This window comes from Dendronephthya gigantea, unplaced genomic scaffold (assembly GCF_004324835.1).
Source record: "Dendronephthya gigantea isolate DGI-Jeju-01 unplaced genomic scaffold, DenGig_1.0 000104F, whole genome shotgun sequence".
NCBI classification, from domain to species: domain Eukaryota; kingdom Metazoa; phylum Cnidaria; class Anthozoa; order Malacalcyonacea; family Nephtheidae; genus Dendronephthya; species Dendronephthya gigantea.
This window is the reverse complement of record NW_021163114.1, coordinates 284,521-303,994: the sequence shown is the minus strand read 5'-3', so window position 1 is coordinate 303,994 and position 19,474 is coordinate 284,521. Positions and strand designations below refer to the sequence as shown.

Below are 19,474 nucleotides of genomic sequence, written 5' to 3'. Positions count from 1 at the left end.
CAATGAAGGGTGTATTGTTATAAATTGAGATTAGCTTGCATTGAAATAATGATCCATATTCTGACAATTCTTACCCCATGCAAACAAACAGCACTTCATCAAAAACTTGGATGGATGCGAATCTGCAAAGACAATCACAAATGCTCGATACATGTTATACGCTTCTACCGCCATCCACAAGAATGCTGCTAACAAGAAGTAATGCAACGCAATGGCCGCTGTCCGACAGCCGGCTAATGATGACGTTTTCGACTCCTCCGCTGCCGCTAAGAATACGACTATCGTCAACGACAAAGCAATGCAGAAGTTCAGCAAAATCTGGCTTGGAAGTTGGGTTCGAAGTTCCCTAATTTGGAAAAAAAGAATAATTTGTCATATAGACGAAAGAAGTGTGGAAAGGAATTACATTATTCATGCAACTGTTCTTTGTAACCGGAAGTCTAGATACATGCAAAAATATAAGAAAATAATTCCGATAAAATAGATATATTTTTCCTCTTAAATTGATTAATATTGATTTTTCTTTTACGACTGCAGCTTCCTATAGACCCATCACACTGACGTTATAATCATTAAAAATTGTCCTCCAGGGACCGGTGTTCGGAAGTCGTTTAGCTTAAACGGTGGATAAGCCAAATTTTAAAAATACGCTCATATATTTTGTGAATGACTGAACCATGCATCTTATGCATATAATATGTACTTCCATTGAAAATTAAACTATTTACATCCAATTATTTCAGCTCTGTTGTTCAATAAATAGATAATTTGTTTTCCATTTTTAATTTACCACCGTTTAAACTAAACGCCTTTCGAACAACCGGCCCCTTATAGTTTAGGACAGAATTGGCCATTCAGAGTCATGTATTTCTGAGTTAACTAGGATTTAACCATGCAGAATGTAGTTGAAGTGTTTTATACAACCGGCCTCAGATGTTTTCTTGTTTCACTGAAAATAATCGTTTTTCGAGCGGTGAAGGTTTATATAGCGATCAAAAGCAGTTAACAAAGCAAACTTTCTCAAACTAGTAAATAATTCTGTATTTTTCTCCAAATTTACCTTTTTTTTGCAAAATTTATGCTAATTTGTTCTACAGATGCTTAATGTGACGTCATGTGCAAAGGGTCTATTACTGATCTGTTTTTATAATAGTAGTAGTGTTTTTTTAACTTATCATACTAATATTCACTTTATCATTAATATAATTTGTGAATAATATAAATGCATAGCAAGATCATACATAAACTAGTATGCTAATGTATGCAGGTCAGTGTCCGCTCTAAGCCATCCAACTGATGAGTATGGTTTTAAAGGGAAGGCAATTAAAGATCTTTTTATCCCGTTAAAGGGAATGTTGGGGTCCTACTTAGAAACTGCATGTCGTGTAAACAGCCGTCGTAAGGAATTTTTCCTCAACCATATTAGGTCAAACCTAGTACATTTCTAAGATTGCCTAAATCGTGTTGCATTGAGGATTAAATCGGCATATCAAAAAGTGAACATAAATTTTTTGGACATCCAGTTATTTTCACGAATGAACGATGTATGCCAAAGTAATCCTAACTATATTTACCTCAATATTAGTATTGTAATTATTGTAAATGTGAGCCCGACCAGTGATAGCGCACATCCAACATAACTCACTACCCCAAGTATTCTATCGTGTACCGTTTTCTCTCCTGGATAAACATCCTGAGAAAGTGTGATAAAAAACACAAGGCATTTATATCATACGCGAATGAATGTGAATAGCTTTGAACAAAGCTCCTTAATTATACACGATAATATAACTAAGGAGCTTTGTTTAAATGCTATTAGCACCAGCGTTTTAACAAGGAGATTCACTGCTCAGGCTGCTCTTGCATACGAGAATGACGAAGAGCATCAAGAAAAAGCTGTTGAGGAAAGGTAAGTTTCTAAAGCCACGTTGGTAAAAATTAACGTCACAAAAAATGTTCATTGTTCACAGGAACAAGTGACGAATCAATGAGACTTGCAAAGGATAGTTTATCTAAACAGGGCTTATCAGATCAATAATAGTCTTACCATCAACATAGCGAAGTTGGTTAAATGATTGCAACTACAAAGCACTCTTCCATCATTAAGAACACCTTCAAACTGACAGCCTTCTTGTGACCAATTTCCTGTGCCTATGGTGAAATTCCAGTAGGAGCACAGTGTACTGTTCGTGTCGCCTTCTTCGATGCTTGATAATGCAAAATGCACTGCGTTATTTAAATTTTGAACAGACAATCCCTTGATCCTTCCAGAAATCACAAGACTATTCAAGCGACCAAACGTTCTCGTGGTATCCTCCAATGACACTCTGAAGAATTTCGAGTCTTTATAAAGCACAAAAATGACAGTATGGTTCGCAGCACTGGTATTAACAGTCGAATCGTTGAATATTGTTTGTGGAATCATAAGAGATGGTGGGATGCCATTATTTTCTCTTTTTGGTTCACCTGATACGTTGTTAACGCCTGAAAAATTTAGTCCGGAAAAGCTCTGCGTAAGCACAGTTTGTAAGTTGATGGCAAAGTTTCTTTTGTCTGCTTCGAGTTTCCCTTCGGGACCGGCAACTAATGAGTCTGCAAAGTTGTCCAAAATGTTGACAATCCTGTGAAGATCAGAAATTAAATTAAAAGTAGACACAATCGAATAAACTGATAAGTAAAACAATAAAAAAGCTGAGTTGAATGTTTCCAGATTTATTGGGCAAGGCTTAATTGCATTACCATCCAATATATTATATATCATCTTGTTTCTTCTCGTTTTATTTTCCACAAAGTTTACAAAACGCTTACAAAAGAGTTTACGAAATGACAGTTAAATAGCTGACATTCTTATTGAAATGCAAACTTTCTATTTCAGCCAATGAGAGAGTTGTTGATTACCAGTGGTGACTCGTGCATGCGCATAACTTACAAAACCACCCAACGTCGGCCGTCCATGACATAGAATTTGGACAACTTTGGACTCCGCTATGTTCTCCCGGGTTCCGGGTGTAATTCCTAATCTCCGAGCGGAATTAATACCCTCGCGCTATTATTAGACGCTCCACGCCGTTATACTACACTCATCGCTACACAATACCAAAACTGAAAATTGATAATGTTGAATGACACGCCCAAAATTTTGCAACAGAATAGGACTGAAATCTGAAGTGGAAACTAATTGGCGTTATGCGGTAGAATTGGAAAGAAAAAAAATTAGTTATTCTTTGCATAGGGCACTAATATTATTGGTTAATTCAAATTATTAATCTATACCCGCGTACCTCGACGAAGATTTTCTCTCCACTTGAGCTTTTAAGATATTTTCTATTTTGCTGTCAAGCACATTGTCTATTGTGTCGGTGAAATCGTCAAAAATCTACGAAAAACCCACAAACATATTATATTGATTGTCAAATAATGGTTGTCGACAGAGACTTGCAGCTGCGTGTGGGACTTGCACATGCGCACAAGATTTTCAGGTATAATTGCGGACTAAAGCCGTTTTCCACTAGCGATGTTTTTCGCCCGAAGTGAATTTATCATTCCCTTTTTTTTTGGATTTGAGCAACTCATTCCAGATGGTTGAGACCTGAGAGATCAGAAAGAGAAGTAAAATGTCGCTTTGCGCAAAAATTATGCAGGTCGAAGCTCCCGGCTTTATTAACAATTCTCGGAAGAAGAGGTGGATGTCCCTGAATGAAAGATGATGAATACATGGTTTATATTTAGAGAGCATGAAGCAAATTTACCGGGCATTTACCGAGCATGAAGTAAGTAATTGTTGAATTGTTTTATTACAATTATAGTAAAATTAAAAACGTAATCATTTCAGAAAATCTGCCTGCTTTAGAATATTTTTTATAAACGTAAAATAATGTCTGGACAAATGTATCGAAATTTAAAATAAATGATGTTTTATGACCTTTCATGTTTCATTTTGGAAAGCCCTTGTACCAAATTTTCTTTTGTGCTTTTACAAACAGTATTCAAGTGTGTCTCTTCTTTATGACTTACTTTTTCATCTTTCACTATTATAAAAAAATCTTGCAGCGATTTTGAAAAAGTTACAAGTTCAGTCGGAGGTCACTAAAGCAATCAGTGTCCATAATTTGATAATCATGATTCATACAACTTTAAAATTATACATATCGCCCTTATTCTTACGCGTATTCTATTCTTTTCGTTAAGAAAGTTTGGATTGAAATAGACGTCTAAATATTCACTTCAATTGCACACTTCATAGAACAAAGCAATCATCACACTAGCTTGATCACATGTTGTTGATGTTGAAATATATATAACTACAATGCAGTTACATTAAAAAACATAATCTAACCTCGTTTGCTTTTCCTTTCACTGCAGCAATATTTTCTAATACCGTAGCGATATTGTCGATATCTCCTGCGTTTAGAGTACTGTTCTGATCAACAATGGACAAGTTTTTCAATTCTTCGACTATTTTTACCACGTTGTTAACATTTACTTCTTCCTGAAAATTCGAGTGAAATTCGAGAACTGTTCAAGGGCAAGTTGTTTCTTTTGTTAGTTTTAGGCTTGAATACGTTTCAGCAGGAAAAATAAACTTGGCTAAATTTTGTCGCTGATGGAAAAGCTAGAAGAGCTTACTTAGCTGAAATTGTATTACCTCTGACAATCGAAAAATGTCTTTGCTTCTCTCGTTTTTAAATATGCACTTAGTGGCTACAGTAGGACCCCAAACACTTTCGCCACCTTTTTTGTTTGTATAAAAACATTCACGGCTGGCGAAAGACTCGTTGTTGTAGGGACAAGCAACCGTAGAAATGTTTCCAGTTGGTGTTTCTGGCCACAAAAAAATTCCATACGCTTCAGGTGAACCATCAACATCTCTTGAGCAAGAACCTTTTAAAACAGGCAAAATGTGATGCAGAATTGTAGCTTTATGGGACATTTTCAAATATGCTTCATATTATATTGCTTTACTAATAATTTAGATTTTCAAAAGGCGAAGCTAAACGCCGGACGAGGTCGAAAAATATTTTGATATTCGTTCCGCGTGTTCTACTGAAGATCTACTGTTTTTTTTTAAACTGATAATTTACACAGTGAATAACAGACTAATAATGAGTGTTTATATGTGCATTGATAAGAATATTTCTGTGAGATGAATTAGACACTCTAATTATATCGTTACACGAATGAAAATATTCATTATTTTTTCTATATTAAACGAAAAAGATCTAATGTTATATTGAATTATTTAAGAAATATTTTGCGAATGATTTGCAAAAGTTATTATAAATAAAAATGTTTTTATATATTGCTATAAATTGATTATAAAACCTACTTACTATTTTATACCACGTGATCAAAACAACCAATCAGAAGCCATTGAAATAATAAAATGGTTACATCGCATATTATTTTTGAATAAATGTACTTGCCAGATATGAAATTAGACACTTCAGTATAGTCAAGTGTTAAAATTACAATTTTAGTGCAGCTCATATAGACAATTCCTTTTCAATATGAGCATAACAAATTAACCATTGAATAATTTACCAACCTTGCGTTGAAATCGTCGTTTTCACCGAAGGACTGGAAGTGATACTGAAAGCACTACTAGGCGTTACATGAAGTACGGCTGAAATAGTTGTAATTGAGATGTCAATCACTGGCGCAGTAGTCACGTCCTTTCCCAGTGTATGTGAACTTTCCATTTTCAAAACTGTAGATGACTGAGTAGGTAGAATAACCGTGGTTGAAATTGCTGCAAAATTTCAGTGAGATGCGAATTTAGTAATAGTAGTAGGCACTTCTTCTTGATGTTCCCAATTCAAAATTGACCCAGGACAAAAATGGGAAGGAAAATATTAATCACATTATGCCATTGATTCTTTACACACCTGTTGCTGGATCCGTTGGAAGTGGTAGAGTTCTTAGTATTGAAGGCCTGGATGTGGCGTTGATTTTAATATATTCACTACCTTCGGTCACAGAAAGCGTTGTCCATTTAACATCAGACCAATTCGCAGTGGATATGCTATTTAAAGACGTTTTAGTGACTACGCCTGGTGGCGTATGTGAATTATTTCTCGTCAAAACTACGCGAGTGACTGCAGATGATAGAGTAGGTTGTACGACGGTCGATGAAACTTTTGCCATAATTAAAAAAAAACAAAAACTTCATACTTCATAGTATCTGGTAAAAATTGTTAAAGGATGTATTTCGGCCTATGATGTCTGCAAAAGTTCTTAAAAAAATATAAGTTCTCCAAAAGTGCTCAATGCGAATATCAATCAAAGCAGAATTCCTTACAGTTACACAAATAACGTCTTTAACTGATTTATTTCAAACTTTAAAATGCCAATAATGGAGCTGCTGAGCTCCGTTATTCAATGACTCAACATTAAAAACTCAAAAGGTTTGACAATATTAATCAATTTGACAGCCATTTTTGGCCAGTATTAGTTACGTAACAAACCGGTATAATTAGATATCGAATTGAGTCCTTAAACACGCAAAGCAGTCACATTAATTAGCAGTGATTTCTGACTCGTTAGCTATGAGCCAGCATTCGTACGTTTGTCGTTATATCAATTCAAATTGTATTGTAATTCCAACCAAAAAGGGAATGTGCAATGTTAAAAACAATATAACTTTATTATTAAACCCACCTGTAGTTTGGTTCGTTGACAAAGAAACTGAAGACCTGGATGTGATGTTGATTTCAACGAATTTTCTACTTGGTGTAAAAGAAAGTATTGCCGAAGAAGGACCAGACAGAATTTTAGTTGACACTCCAAGCTCAGACGTAGTCTTCATTTTTCCTTGGATGAATAGCATGCATGGTTGTAAATAGATAGCAATAGTTAATTAGGAGCTTTATCTGCAGGTAATTGACGTACGATTTCGTGTAAAGTTAGTAAAATCTCTATAGATTAGTGAAATGCGCGAAAAAGCCTTATCATTTTTAGAGAATGTGACGAGCAAGGCTTATGAAACCGTGAACGGCCAATTCTTCGCCTACCTGTTGCAGTCCAAATAACCGAAGGCTTGGACAAAGTGATTGTTTGCAAGTGTCTACTAGTTGGCGTTACGGATGGCAATACTGTAGTTGACCAGTTAGTTACAGGTGTTGTAATCACGTCTTGTGATGGCACATATGAATCACTGCTTGTCTCCAAGGCGACAGGATTACCTACGGATGATATAGCTGGAGCTTCGACTGTTAATGACATTTCTACAATAATTCCCAAAGACACAATAAAAAAAAATTATCTATGCTCCTATAAAAAGTAGCTATGAATTTAATTATAATTTGCTTCAATCATCGTAAGCCTAAAAAACCGTCAGACCAAATATTTACCCACCTCTTGTAGTGACAAGTACAAAATTCCTGGCTGTACTTGACACCACAGGAAGAGTTTTTAAGACAGCGTCTAAGAATATATTTTTACGTGCGTTGTAATCGCATCATCTGGTAGCATATGTGGATTCGTTATCCTCAAAATTACCGGATTAACCACGTGTAGATGATTGAAAAAATAGTGCAACTGAAGAAAATATTTATGCAATAACTCAAATACAGTATTAATGTATGGTATCAAAAAGTACCTAAATATAACCAAAACTGCAGCCAAAGATCTTAAGCTTATGAAACCGTGTGTATAAAAATATATTATGAAGACAAATTCTTTTCTTACCTGATTTAGGGACGTTTTTGAGAGATCTGAGTTCCGCATTGCTGGATGTAGCGTTAATTTCAATGTATTTACTTCTTGAAATAACGTCGGAGGAAACTGTAATTGACATGCCATTCGTAGGCGCTGTAAACACTGCTGGCGTATATGAGTTATTTGTCTTCAAAGGATAAACTGCAGATGACCGAGTATGTAGTACGACGTTCTTTGATATCTCTGCAAAAATACAATGCGATAAAATGTTTATGGCAGCGATATATCTCTTCCACAATTTCATTCTACAAACACGTAAACCTGAAACTTAAACGTTTGACTATAATATATTCCTCAAACATCTTGAGCGTATTGAAACAGTGAAGCGAATTGTTTGTTTACTTCTTGTAGACTAAAAGTATCGGATGCCTGGAGGTGGCGAGACTCAATATGTGTACCATTATTTTTCGAAAAATATGTAACACTATCGTAGTTAAAATGTTATTTACAGGCGTCGAAATCACATATGATAGGAACACATGTGAATCACTTGTGCCCAAAGCACCAGGGGCCGGTTGTATGAAAGCCGGATAGCGCTATCCACCGGATAGTGGTTTTTTCAATTGCTTCAAAATCGCCCGATATTTGCTACAACTTTGATTAAATCTTAGTATTCCTAAATTGAAGATCCTCTTTAATAATTGTTGCTTTCAAGCTGAAATTTTATCCCCTTTCGAGCATTTTTAGAACGGTTGAAAAAATCACTATTCGGTGGATAGCGCTATCCGGCTTTGATACAACCGGCCCCAGCACAAGATAAAACAATTTTCTTCTAAAATGTGTCAAAGCCTTTGAAACCGTAGGACAAGCAATTTACAGACCTGTTCTGAGGTTAATTGGATGAACGCTGAGGAAAGAATGCCTTGATGAGGTCTTTAGTCCAATGTGTTTACTACCTGGCGTCACAGGAAGCGTTTTCAAAATAACATCGGAGAATAATTTGGTTGACATGTTATTAACAGGAGTTGTAACCAAATATTCAGATAGAACGTGCACATGTGAATCACTCGTACCCAAAGTTAAGGAATTAACTGTTGACGATTGAATGGGAAATGAAGCTGTTGATGGTATTTCTGCAATAATTCAGTAAGATAAAAATACGTTTACTTGAAAAATACGCTTAAAATGCGACTAAATATAACCGTCGTCAATAATTTCAAGCTTTTGAAACCGCAGGAAGAATAATTTCCCGACCTAACCTGTTGTATGGTCAACTGGATGGATCCTGAGGTCGGAATGCTTTGATGAAGTGTTGAGTCCAATGTGTTCACTACTTGGCGTTAAAGGAAGCGTTGTAAAAATAACATCGGGCAATGATGTAGTTGACATGTTATTTACACGCGTTGTAAAAAAATTTTCAGAAAGCACATTTGTACCCAGAGGTACGGAATCAACTGTTGACGATTGAAGGGAAAGTGAGACTGTTGATGGTATGTCTGCAATAATCCAGTAAGATAAAATATGTTTACTTCTATAAAATGTAGCTAAATATAACTAGTGTCAAGAGTCTTAATTACGCCTTCGAAAGTTTGAGACGAATGATTTACCCACCTGTTCTATGGTGAACTTGATGGGTCCTGAAATCCGAATGCCTAGACGAGGTGTTGAGTCCAATGTGTTTACTACTTCGCGTTAAAGGTAGCGTTGTCAAAATAACATCGGCCAATAATGTTGTTGACATGTCGTTTACCCGCGTTACCCGAGCTACGGAATCAACTGTTGACGATTGAATGGGAAGAGCAGCTGTTGGTGATATTTCTGCAATAATTCAGTAAGATTAAAGCATTTTGCTACTAAAAAGGGGCCAAACATAACTAGCGTCAACAGTCTTAAAACATTTGAAACCGTGGGAGAACAATTTACCAACCTGTTGTATGGTCAAATGAATTGAATCTGAGGTCCGAATGCCTGGACAAAGTCCTGACTCCAATGAGCTTACTACTTGCCGTTAAAGGAAGGGTTGGCAATATAACAGCGGAAGGTACCGTAGTTGACATGCGACTTACAGGCGTTGTACTTGTAGTCACATCTCCTGATAGCACATGTGATTCACTTTTACCCAAAGGTACGGAATTAACTGTTGATGATTGAAGCGGAAGTGAGACTGTTGATGATACTTCTGCAATAATTCAGTGAGATGAAATACGTTTACTTGCATAAAATTGTTAAACGACCCCTTTTCTTTATGTGTTTTGGCTTCTGAATAATAGCAGGATCGTCGGGGTCGTATGGGGGACAGCTTAATAGTCGAAAACTAACACAGCGACAAGCTCTAATGTTTTCCAATTTGTAATTTGTGCAGTTCTTCTGATCAAGACATCAACTGCCTTTCTACATAGCTAGTTATTAATCATAATAGTGCATTGTTCATTGAGCATTGTGCATGTGCAGGTGAGCTGAGAATCATGTTACAAAATGCAGCTGAATAAAGCTAGCGCGTCAACAGCCTTAGGCCTTTGAAAGTTTTAGACAAATGATTTACCGACCTGTTCTATGGTCAACTTGATGGGTCCTCACGTCCGAGTGCCTGGACGAGGTGTTGAGTCCAATGTGTTTACTGCTTGCCGTTAAAGGAAGCGTTGTCAAAATAACAGCGGAGGGTACCGTAGTTGACATGTTACTTACATGCGTTGTAATCACATCTCCTAATCGCACATGTGAATCACTTCTACTCAAAGCTGCAAAATGAACTGTTGATGACTGAACGGAAAGTGAAGCTGTTGATGATATTTCTGCAATAATTCAGTAAGATTAAATAGTTTTACTTCTAAAATGTGACTAAACATAACTAGAGTCGATAGTTTGAAACTGTAGGTGGGATAATTTACCAACCTGTTCGAAGGTTAACCGGACGAATGCTGAGATCAGATTGCTTTGACGAGGTGTTTAGTCCAATGTGTTTACCACTTGGCGTTAAAGGAAGCGTTGTCAAAATAACATCGGACAATAATGTAGTTGACATGTTATTTACACGTGTTGTAATCAAATTTCTTGACAGCACATGTGACTCACTTTTACCCAAAGCTATGGAATTAACTGTTGATGATTGAATGGGAAGTGAGGCCGTTGATGATATTTCTGCAATTATTTTGTAACATTATAAATCTTTTTATTTCTAAAAGCGTGAACATTTTTAAGCTTTTCGAAACGTAGGAAGAACAATTTGCCCACCTGTTGCATGGTCAACTGGATGGTTCGTGAGAGCCGAATGCCTGGACGAGGTGATGAGTCCAATGTCTTTACTGCTTTGCGGTGAAGAAAGCGTTTTTGAAATAACATCGGCGGGCAATAAGGTAGTTGACATGTTATTTACAGGCTTTGTAATCATATTTCTTGAAAGAACTTGTGAATAATTTTTACCCAAAGATACGGAATTAACTGTTGTTGATTGAACGGAACGTGAGATTGTTGATGTTATTTCTGCAATAATTCAGTAAGATTAAGAATTTTTACTTCGATATAAAATATAGCTAAATCATACTTGCGTCAACACTCTTAGGCCATTGAAAGCGTGGGATGAACGATTTACCGACCTGTTCTATGGTAAACTTGATGGGTCCTGAGTTCCGAATGCCTGGAGGAGGCATTGAGTCCAAGGTATTTACTGCTTAGCTGTCTTGGTGTTACAGGGATGGTTTTTGAAGTAAAATCGGACAATACCGTAGTCGACATGTTACTTACAGCCGTTGAAATCACAGTTTCTGGTGGCACATGTAGATCACTGCTTGCATCCAGAACTGCACGATTAACTGTTGACGATTGAATGGGGATTGCAACTGGGGATGATATTTCTGTAATGAGAGACACGATTTTAGGGAGTTTGAAAGATGAACTCTTTCCTTCATTTTAATAATCTGTTAAATTGAAATCTTAAAGTATAAAAATTCTAAATTTGGAAATAAAGGAACGGGAGCATGTTTTAATGTCATGAAATCGATCGAATTCTTTTGCAAACGAAGAAGTTCCTCTCGAGCTCGTTGGAACAGAGCTTCTTAAATGTTACTAGACTTATACTTCATTAACTTCTGATATTCATGGATACGAAATCCATTTCTTAAATGTGAATCTGGTGTTAGTGTTCCTGGTTGCAGAAATTCTGATCACTGGAGCTGTAGCAATTTGGAGTTCAAAATTGAAATTTTTCTGAGCACGTCACTTTTTAGGGGTAAATTTTTCAGCACTTGCACGGACTATAACCAAAATCCCAACAATATATAGTATAAAATATTTTACGGTGCGAAAAGTAAAGGTGTAGAAGGTCTTGTGTCGAATGATTTCGACAAACCTCCCTCACGCCAGGTCTATAAATGATAAATATACGGTATACGTATGTAGCTTTGCTCATATAGCCGAGAAATCGATAACCTAAAAGTATACGTCATAATTTATATTAATGATATGTATATCAAAATTAAGCTCTTGATCTTTTCTTTCATAAAATTGGATAACTGAAGACCAAAAGGATAAACTACACTGCAAAAAATGCAGTCGATTTGAAATTACTGTAACAATCTGAAAATATTGTTGCAATTCAAGGGACGATGGTGCACAATGATAGCACATTTTTATTTGAGTGATGTAATATTCACTTTCTTCATGATTTAAGGAATCTAATGATATGTTAGTTCCTGTCCCTAGCATCAACTAATCTAGCTATGACTACAAAGCTACAAGTGATATCGAAATTTAGAATTTTGAGAAAAAGCCCCGGGGCTGCAAGAGGTAATCCATATTTCACATTATTTCGTTAACTGCATCGTTTGACAAGTTCACTGCTTAATATCTTCAGGCGAATACATCAAAACTACTATTAAACTAGACTAAATTAAATATTAAGTGATTATATCTTACCATAATATATCGATGTAAAATTCAAAATAAATCCCTCTTCGCGCATATTATTATCGGCGTAAAAAACAAGATGGAGCTTAGATCCAGAAGAAACCAGTCTTTTTGGAAAATTGTCTCCACAAAACCGGCCCAGTCTTGGCGCGTGCTTCGAATCACCATCATAAACGTCCAAATAATCCCACGCACAGGAAGGATGGCTCTCCAGCTAGAAGTGAAATAACTCCAAATTTGATATTGAAACTGTTAATTACCTGATTTGTACCAGATGATCAACCTACGATCAACCTCAATCCAATAAACGCGACTAAATATGAAATTAATCTCCTTTTACATTACCAGAAATTTGTGACATGGTGATTTGCATATAAACTAATTTGCATATAATTTTCAACAATAAAGGCCTTTAAATTTTACTGTAAAAATACACATAGCAAAAGTTCAACACCTAAAATTGCCGTTACCCTGGATGTTGCCCACTGTTTGCCGACCTCTGGATCAATAGAACAGCCATTTTACAACGCTTTGAAGATCAAATTACTTACCTTGGGTGTTTCTACGTTCCGCCAACCGACTGTATTCAAATGTGTATATACGCTTTGTATGGTTGAACTGCCTTACGAGACTGATAACATTTTTAATCTGCAACTGCAGAAAAAATCCGAACAATACAGAAAATTTCCTGTTAGGAATACGAAACACAATATCTTTAACAAAATTTCTTGGTATATCACACGTCAATTCATCAACAATCCGAATCGAAATGTGCGTATGAATGTGAGCTATTTCATAAGTTCGTTGAGAGAACATGGCCAAATTTTTGGGCAGTGTATTTTTAAATTTGGCGGACTGCAGAAATACCCAAGGTAAAAGATTCGGTTACCAAAACGTTTCTAAACAGCTATTCTATCCATCTAGAGGTCGGCAAAAAGTGCTCCAAGTCTGTGGCTCTGACGTTACGACGTTTTAATTTTTCACGCAATGCATGTATCTTATAGTAACTCGAATGCCATTATGTATGGATTAAATGCAAATTAGCGCACAAGCAACAGCCATATTGTCACCAATTTCTGGTAATGAAGATTTAGAGATCAAATTTGGAGTAATACTATAAAGGTGCTCGGGATCGTAATATTAGGATTAAAAAAGTGCAATATAATGGCAGATTCCCTGGGTACGAGGTTGCTATCTCACATAGAACACTATACGGTTTTCGAACCAGCGAGCTCAACCTACCTTGAATAGAGAAAACTGCAAGAGAACTTTCTGTCCAATCGTGCTAAAAATAGTCCAGGTGCAGCTCATGCTGTTAGGGTATCGAGACGGATAGTCGGGACTTTTGAGCGTACCAGGAGAGCACAAGAAACTTTGGCCACATGAATCTACACATGCAGAAGTATTCAATGAATGCAAAAACTCAAAGCCGAACAATTACGAGATAAGCAATAGGGGTCGATCGGCGGGACTGCTGAGAATTGTCAATATTGACATTGATAATTTGATTGATATATTAAATTTTAAATATTCTGACAAAGAATTCTGAAAAGTAATAATGATATTAGAAGTGATACGAGATTTCTCCATGAGTACATCTTGCACGACTTCTAATATTATTATTACTTTTAAACAGTGGCGTAACCAGCCTGGCAATTTAGTCATGCTATGCTAATATTTTGGTGTTCATCGACTGTGAAAACACTGAATTTCACATGAAATGAATAATGATAATAACATAAAATTTGCATAGCATGACTAAATCGTCAGGTTGGCTACGCCACTGCTTTTAAACTCTTTGTCAGAACATTTAAAATTAACAGTCAATAAGGTTTGGTAGGTTTGTGAATGAAACCTAAAGTCAAGTTTACGTTACAATAAATTTGAATCATGCGAAATTTTGGTACGTTTCACATCACAATTTAACGGAACGCTTTCCTTTCATACCATCATTATTCGCATTCGCAACGATTTTGTCGACGACGGCGTAAGTTCACTCAAAAAAGTTCCAACATTATCTATTGTTTAGATAATGTTGCAATATTTATAGCCGACAACTGATATAAGATAAACTCGAAACGAGAAAGTGAAGTGCCATTGTTTGACATACCTGTCGTATGGTCAATTGCCAGAGTTGCTGGGCGTACACAACCTGATGTGGTGGGAACTACATGTGATGCGGAGATATCATAAGGAAAAATTGCAAGTTTAATTAACCATCGAGATGTTAGCAGGGAGCTTCAGCCGTGACTAACAGTACGACCACGGGTACAGGATTCGCAAAAATCGATGCTTTCGGCCTACGTCATCGGACGACACTGGTTGTCTTTGGGCTTTAAAGACGAAATAAATCAACAAACTCGTACTCAAAAGCTCGACGACAACGATGTTTGGCTGATGGCGTAAGAAAACAGCACGCGAGAATGACGAATCTTGTACCCGTAGTCACTGCTAAAGCTCCCTAATTTCATCTGCTGGAAATCATATTTAGAGCCATGCATTCATTGCAAGACTGTCGATGTTTGGGCGGGCATGCAGCATGTTGACGATGATAAGTCTTGTAAAGATGACATTGATGGGGACATTCGGATTGGAACATTCGTCCGCTAAGCATATGACACCTGCTGTGTCTATTTCCGAGAAGTCAGATTTTGAGTTAACATAGTTGGGCTACTATATATTCTAAAAATTAAGTTAATGGATAACGCGAATTTAAACTTTACAAATTTCAGATGTTCTTTTACTGGTAAATAATAAGCACGCAAGTTAGTGCACGTTCTTTTTGCCAACCAGATAACTAAGGCTGCTCTCTACTGGTCCCTACTGGACAAAGCGTGCATTCTATTGATAGCGAACAAAAAAGATTCAAGATTAATGACACAGCATAGCAAACTGGGTTTTAATTGCTTACGTGGTAAAGAGGTGATATCGTCGCGTGGTATGCGTAAAATATCCACTGTCGAAGTTGTGGTATTTAAAAGGGTAGGAAGTGCGACGGTCCTTGAAATTTGTGACACAATCTTTATTGACGACGGTATCTTCGGCAAGAGCGTTGAATTTATATTCTTACTTTTAATTCGACCTATCAAATGTAACAAAAGGATAGCACTCAAATATATTCTTGCCATCGCGCTATTTCCACTCGTCGTGTTCTCAAATTGAGGTTTATGTTGTTCAGCCCTACCAATGCAATACAAATCTGGCGCAGATCATCATGCAAGTCCTTTAAAACAAAGAACAACTTGCATGCCTAATTAATTTCACCGTAAAAGGATTTCATGCTTCAAAAATACTTTGCGTATTTAGGTAATTGGTTTATTTTAGTATCACACTGATATCTTCTTCTGTCATTCGCCGTTGATGTATTATAAGTGATCCAATAGCTTTATTCTCATAACGCTATTTTATAAAAACATAATGCACTGGTGCTATATTATGGCACTGATGCCATCATGCCATTTACCTACTGGTCTATTACAGGAAATCCAAGCTAGACAAGATATTGTGTATTTTAGTCGTTCATTTACGATATACCCTAGCGTTCGACAAGAAAGTCCTCGAGGAAACGCTGTTTTAAGTTGAACACATATCTTACTTGGATACACCTGAGAAAATTCGCAGACGGCTGGCACCGTTTGGCTGCCTCAAAATTTCTTTCTTATCGTGTGATTATTCACTAAAGTCAGGAAATTGCTATATAGTCTTCACGAAACATAACTAAAACAGCGTTGATAAGGAATGATTCAAAAGCGCATATTTGTTACAGAGAATGGAATGTACATAAAAGGGTCATTAAATTTAACATTTTTTTAAATTATGATTATTATGTTTAAAGCGGTTCGATAGCGCCCTGGCCTGGTGGCATTAATGACACCTAAAACCAGTTGCTCCGTATAAAATAGTCAACTATTTCCAACGTACGTTACAAGTACGTTTATTTATTTGCTCATCAAGTATTTGCGCACCCAATCATACATAGGGCTATATATGTGAATAGACAATTATTTCTATTTTAGACTAACTTTCTTTATCTATCCAATATGACGAAGTAAAACGCATGCCAAAGATTCTTCACAGCAGGACAAGTATTCTATACTTTTTGCATTAATATCCGGTATTTACACCATTATTTACGAATTTGTGGTAAAATTTTGCAAAGTTTTGTAATTTCGTTGTTTGTTGTCTATGCCGGCCAAAACTGAAAGATTGTCTTTTAAAAAAGTTGAGATTTTGTTGTAGAAATAAGACGAACGAGCCGCCGATGTGAATCCAATTTGGCAAAATTTTCAAATATAAGGAGTACTATTAATCCCTCATTAAACAAGCAACATTAATAATGATTTTATTTAATTTTAGCATAATAAACCGTAATTTTTAGCGGTTTATACGTTTTTTGGAACATAATTTTTAATGCAAACATGATGATTCTGGTCAATGCACAGTATTTGTCAATATTTTGGTTGAATCATGCTAGCAATAAGTCTTCCAAGAAATAAAAACGAATCACTTTTAAGAAGTAATTGATTATTTCTAGACTACATTCTCATATTTGTGTTCCAATGAATTCGGCTCCTTGGTCTCTGTTTACTGACTGCATTGTGCGCTTCCTTTTTAGAAAACCCTGTCGTTTTGTTTACCTTAAAAATATGCCTGGAATGTAAACGTTTGTCTGGTGTTGTCTTGTGCAGATCGAGTGGCTGCAGAGAGATTTCTCAATCATCCTCTTCACATTAATGCATGCATTTTATCTTAAAGAGTATCGCCGATGTAAACTTAGTGTGTTTTATACATGCAGTGTGCCTTAGAAACGATGATAATCAGACTTTAACATGCCATAATGCATCATTATTTGCAGCCATTTGCATTTAATTGGGAAATTTTTGTCTGTAATTCTAATCGGTTGAAAGGTATTCGTTTATGTCTTGCTTTTATGAAACATTGAAAATTGAATGGTAGCTACTATTGGAAAAGTAAGAATTGTACTATTTGATATTAGCGACTGCTCATTCATACTACGTTAGGATTTCATTATATCATCTTCCACAAAAGTCTGTTATGAAAGTCTGATGAATATAACACTGTAGAAAAATCTGAATGGCTAAAGCTTGCTAAATGCCAATCATTTTTACAGAAGACCAAACTTAACTCCGATAATGGCGGTAAATAAGGTAAACATCGAGAGCGTGCAGCTAAATATTCAGAGCGGGGAAACGTGTTTTCTACGAACCCGGACACTCGTAGTCCGTAATTCCGCGCGCCGTGTCTGCACCTGGCGCTGTTGGGAAGATTTCAAACGCCCACATAATGATGTTATTGCTTTCAATTTTTAGCAACCTGGTCACAGCGCAAGGAACAAACAAAAAGACACTTGAGTTGGAAGCTTTTAACTAGTTGGTGGTCATTATAAACACGTTGAAATGTTTGCCCGCCCTTGTCTGGCGAGCTGATTGCTAAATATAGGGTAAACATCGCAAGTTTGAGTGCTCTACATCCTCCTCATATAGAGACAAGGAAGGCAAGATAACATTACGCAATCTCATAAACATTTCTTACCTGACCACCTTCTTGATTATCGGTGCTTTGCAAGTAAACAGAATATTTGTTCTGACAAATCGACAAACCCATCTTCGCATCCTCTTTCTCGTTACATATAGTTCAAAAACTCATGTCCACGTACCAAAACTAGGAGGAATTCTGTATTATTGTACTGAAATCAGTGAGCTTACTCGTGGGAGGCAAATAGTGTATAGACATCTAAATACAAGCTGAGAATACACTCTGTTGTTCTTATTGTTCGAATATTTCTTATTCTGTGTCACGTACACGTTTACCCACGTATAGTGCAAAAGACGTGTACTTGCATGGCGATGAATCTCTGAGCAAACGTGTTCGCTATAAGCTGTTGCTCTCGCAAATTTTCAATTCAAATGTGGTTTAATCGATGCAACGATTTTGTATGATTAACGAAGTGGAACTACGTAAACATGAATGACCTGGGCCGTCTTGCCTGAATTACGGAAAATCAAATGGACACGTACTGTAATTGATAAAAACCGTGGCGGGTGTGTGAAAAACGCTTATCATGATAGCGAATTTATTGCCAATTTCCGTTTGTCTTGTAGCGTAAAATGTTGCGAAGTTCGTTCCCCATCACCCCATGCAGTTCACTTTCAATGCAGTACAGCTCCCGAGTTCACAAACTTTCCAGTCAAATTGTGCATGTCGAATCAAGGAGCTCTATCATCATCACTGGATAATTTATGAACTTGGAAACTCGATAATTGCAGTGGGGAGCAGACATTTGAACTCTCCAAGGAACGTCACAACATCACTCATAAGAGCATTATATAATTGTCGCGTCAAAACGTTTTGTCACCCGGAACGGCGCCGTCAATGATAGGGAATACTCAGATTGTTGCAAACAATTCGTACAGTATATACAGTCAGTAAACAGTAGCTACATCTCACGGGTACGTCCATGCACCCGCGCGTACTCCGTACTCGCTATGCGATTGGTAACAGTCAATAACTGTTATGAAAATAAACAGCAAAATAACTGTTATGAATAAACAGCAAAATAAACAGCAAAAATAAACAGCAAAAATAAACAGCAAAATAACTGTTATGAATAAACAGCAAAATAAACAGCAAAAATAACTGTTAAAATAAACAATAAATAAATAAACTAATAATAATAATAATAATAATTAATAAACTGTTAAAATAAACAGCAAAATAACTGTTATGAATGTAAACAGCCCTCAAGTGATTTTTTAAAAATATACATTGGCTGGTAAATCTGAAGATTTTTGTGTGGGTTAGTGCACCAGGAAGCAAAGTTGTGCAATGCAGACATTTTGAGGTGTTGGTCCTTTCTTTTCTAATTGATTAATGATCAACAAAGACTAAATTTATT

At 36.4% G+C, this 19,474-nt stretch overlaps 2 protein-coding genes across 2 annotated transcripts; both read right to left on the bottom strand.

Annotated features, from left to right (window-relative positions):
* Positions 1-30: 30 nt before the first annotated feature.
* Positions 31-5,970, bottom strand: LOC114534663 (adhesion G-protein coupled receptor G6-like). Its single transcript, XM_028556137.1, has 8 exons — positions 5,886-5,970; positions 5,546-5,749; positions 4,646-4,881; positions 4,337-4,489; positions 3,282-3,376; positions 2,048-2,621; positions 1,575-1,693; positions 31-346 (listed from the first exon to the last, which is right to left on the bottom strand). Exons 2-8 carry the CDS (start codon positions 5,697-5,699, stop codon positions 31-33), a joined length of 1,647 nt encoding a protein of 548 aa, XP_028411938.1. The 5' UTR covers positions 5,700-5,749; positions 5,886-5,970.
* A 6,586-nt stretch (positions 5,971-12,556) lies between these two features.
* On the bottom strand, positions 12,557-17,861 carry LOC114534662 (tolloid-like protein 2). The gene is made up of 4 exons (XM_028556135.1): positions 17,786-17,861; positions 14,669-14,725; positions 13,801-13,946; positions 12,557-12,772 (listed from the first exon to the last, which is right to left on the bottom strand). The coding sequence occupies exons 1-4, from the start codon at positions 17,859-17,861 to the stop codon at positions 12,557-12,559; spliced, it is 495 nt and encodes a 164-aa protein (XP_028411936.1).
* Positions 17,862-19,474: the final 1,613 nt, after the last annotated feature.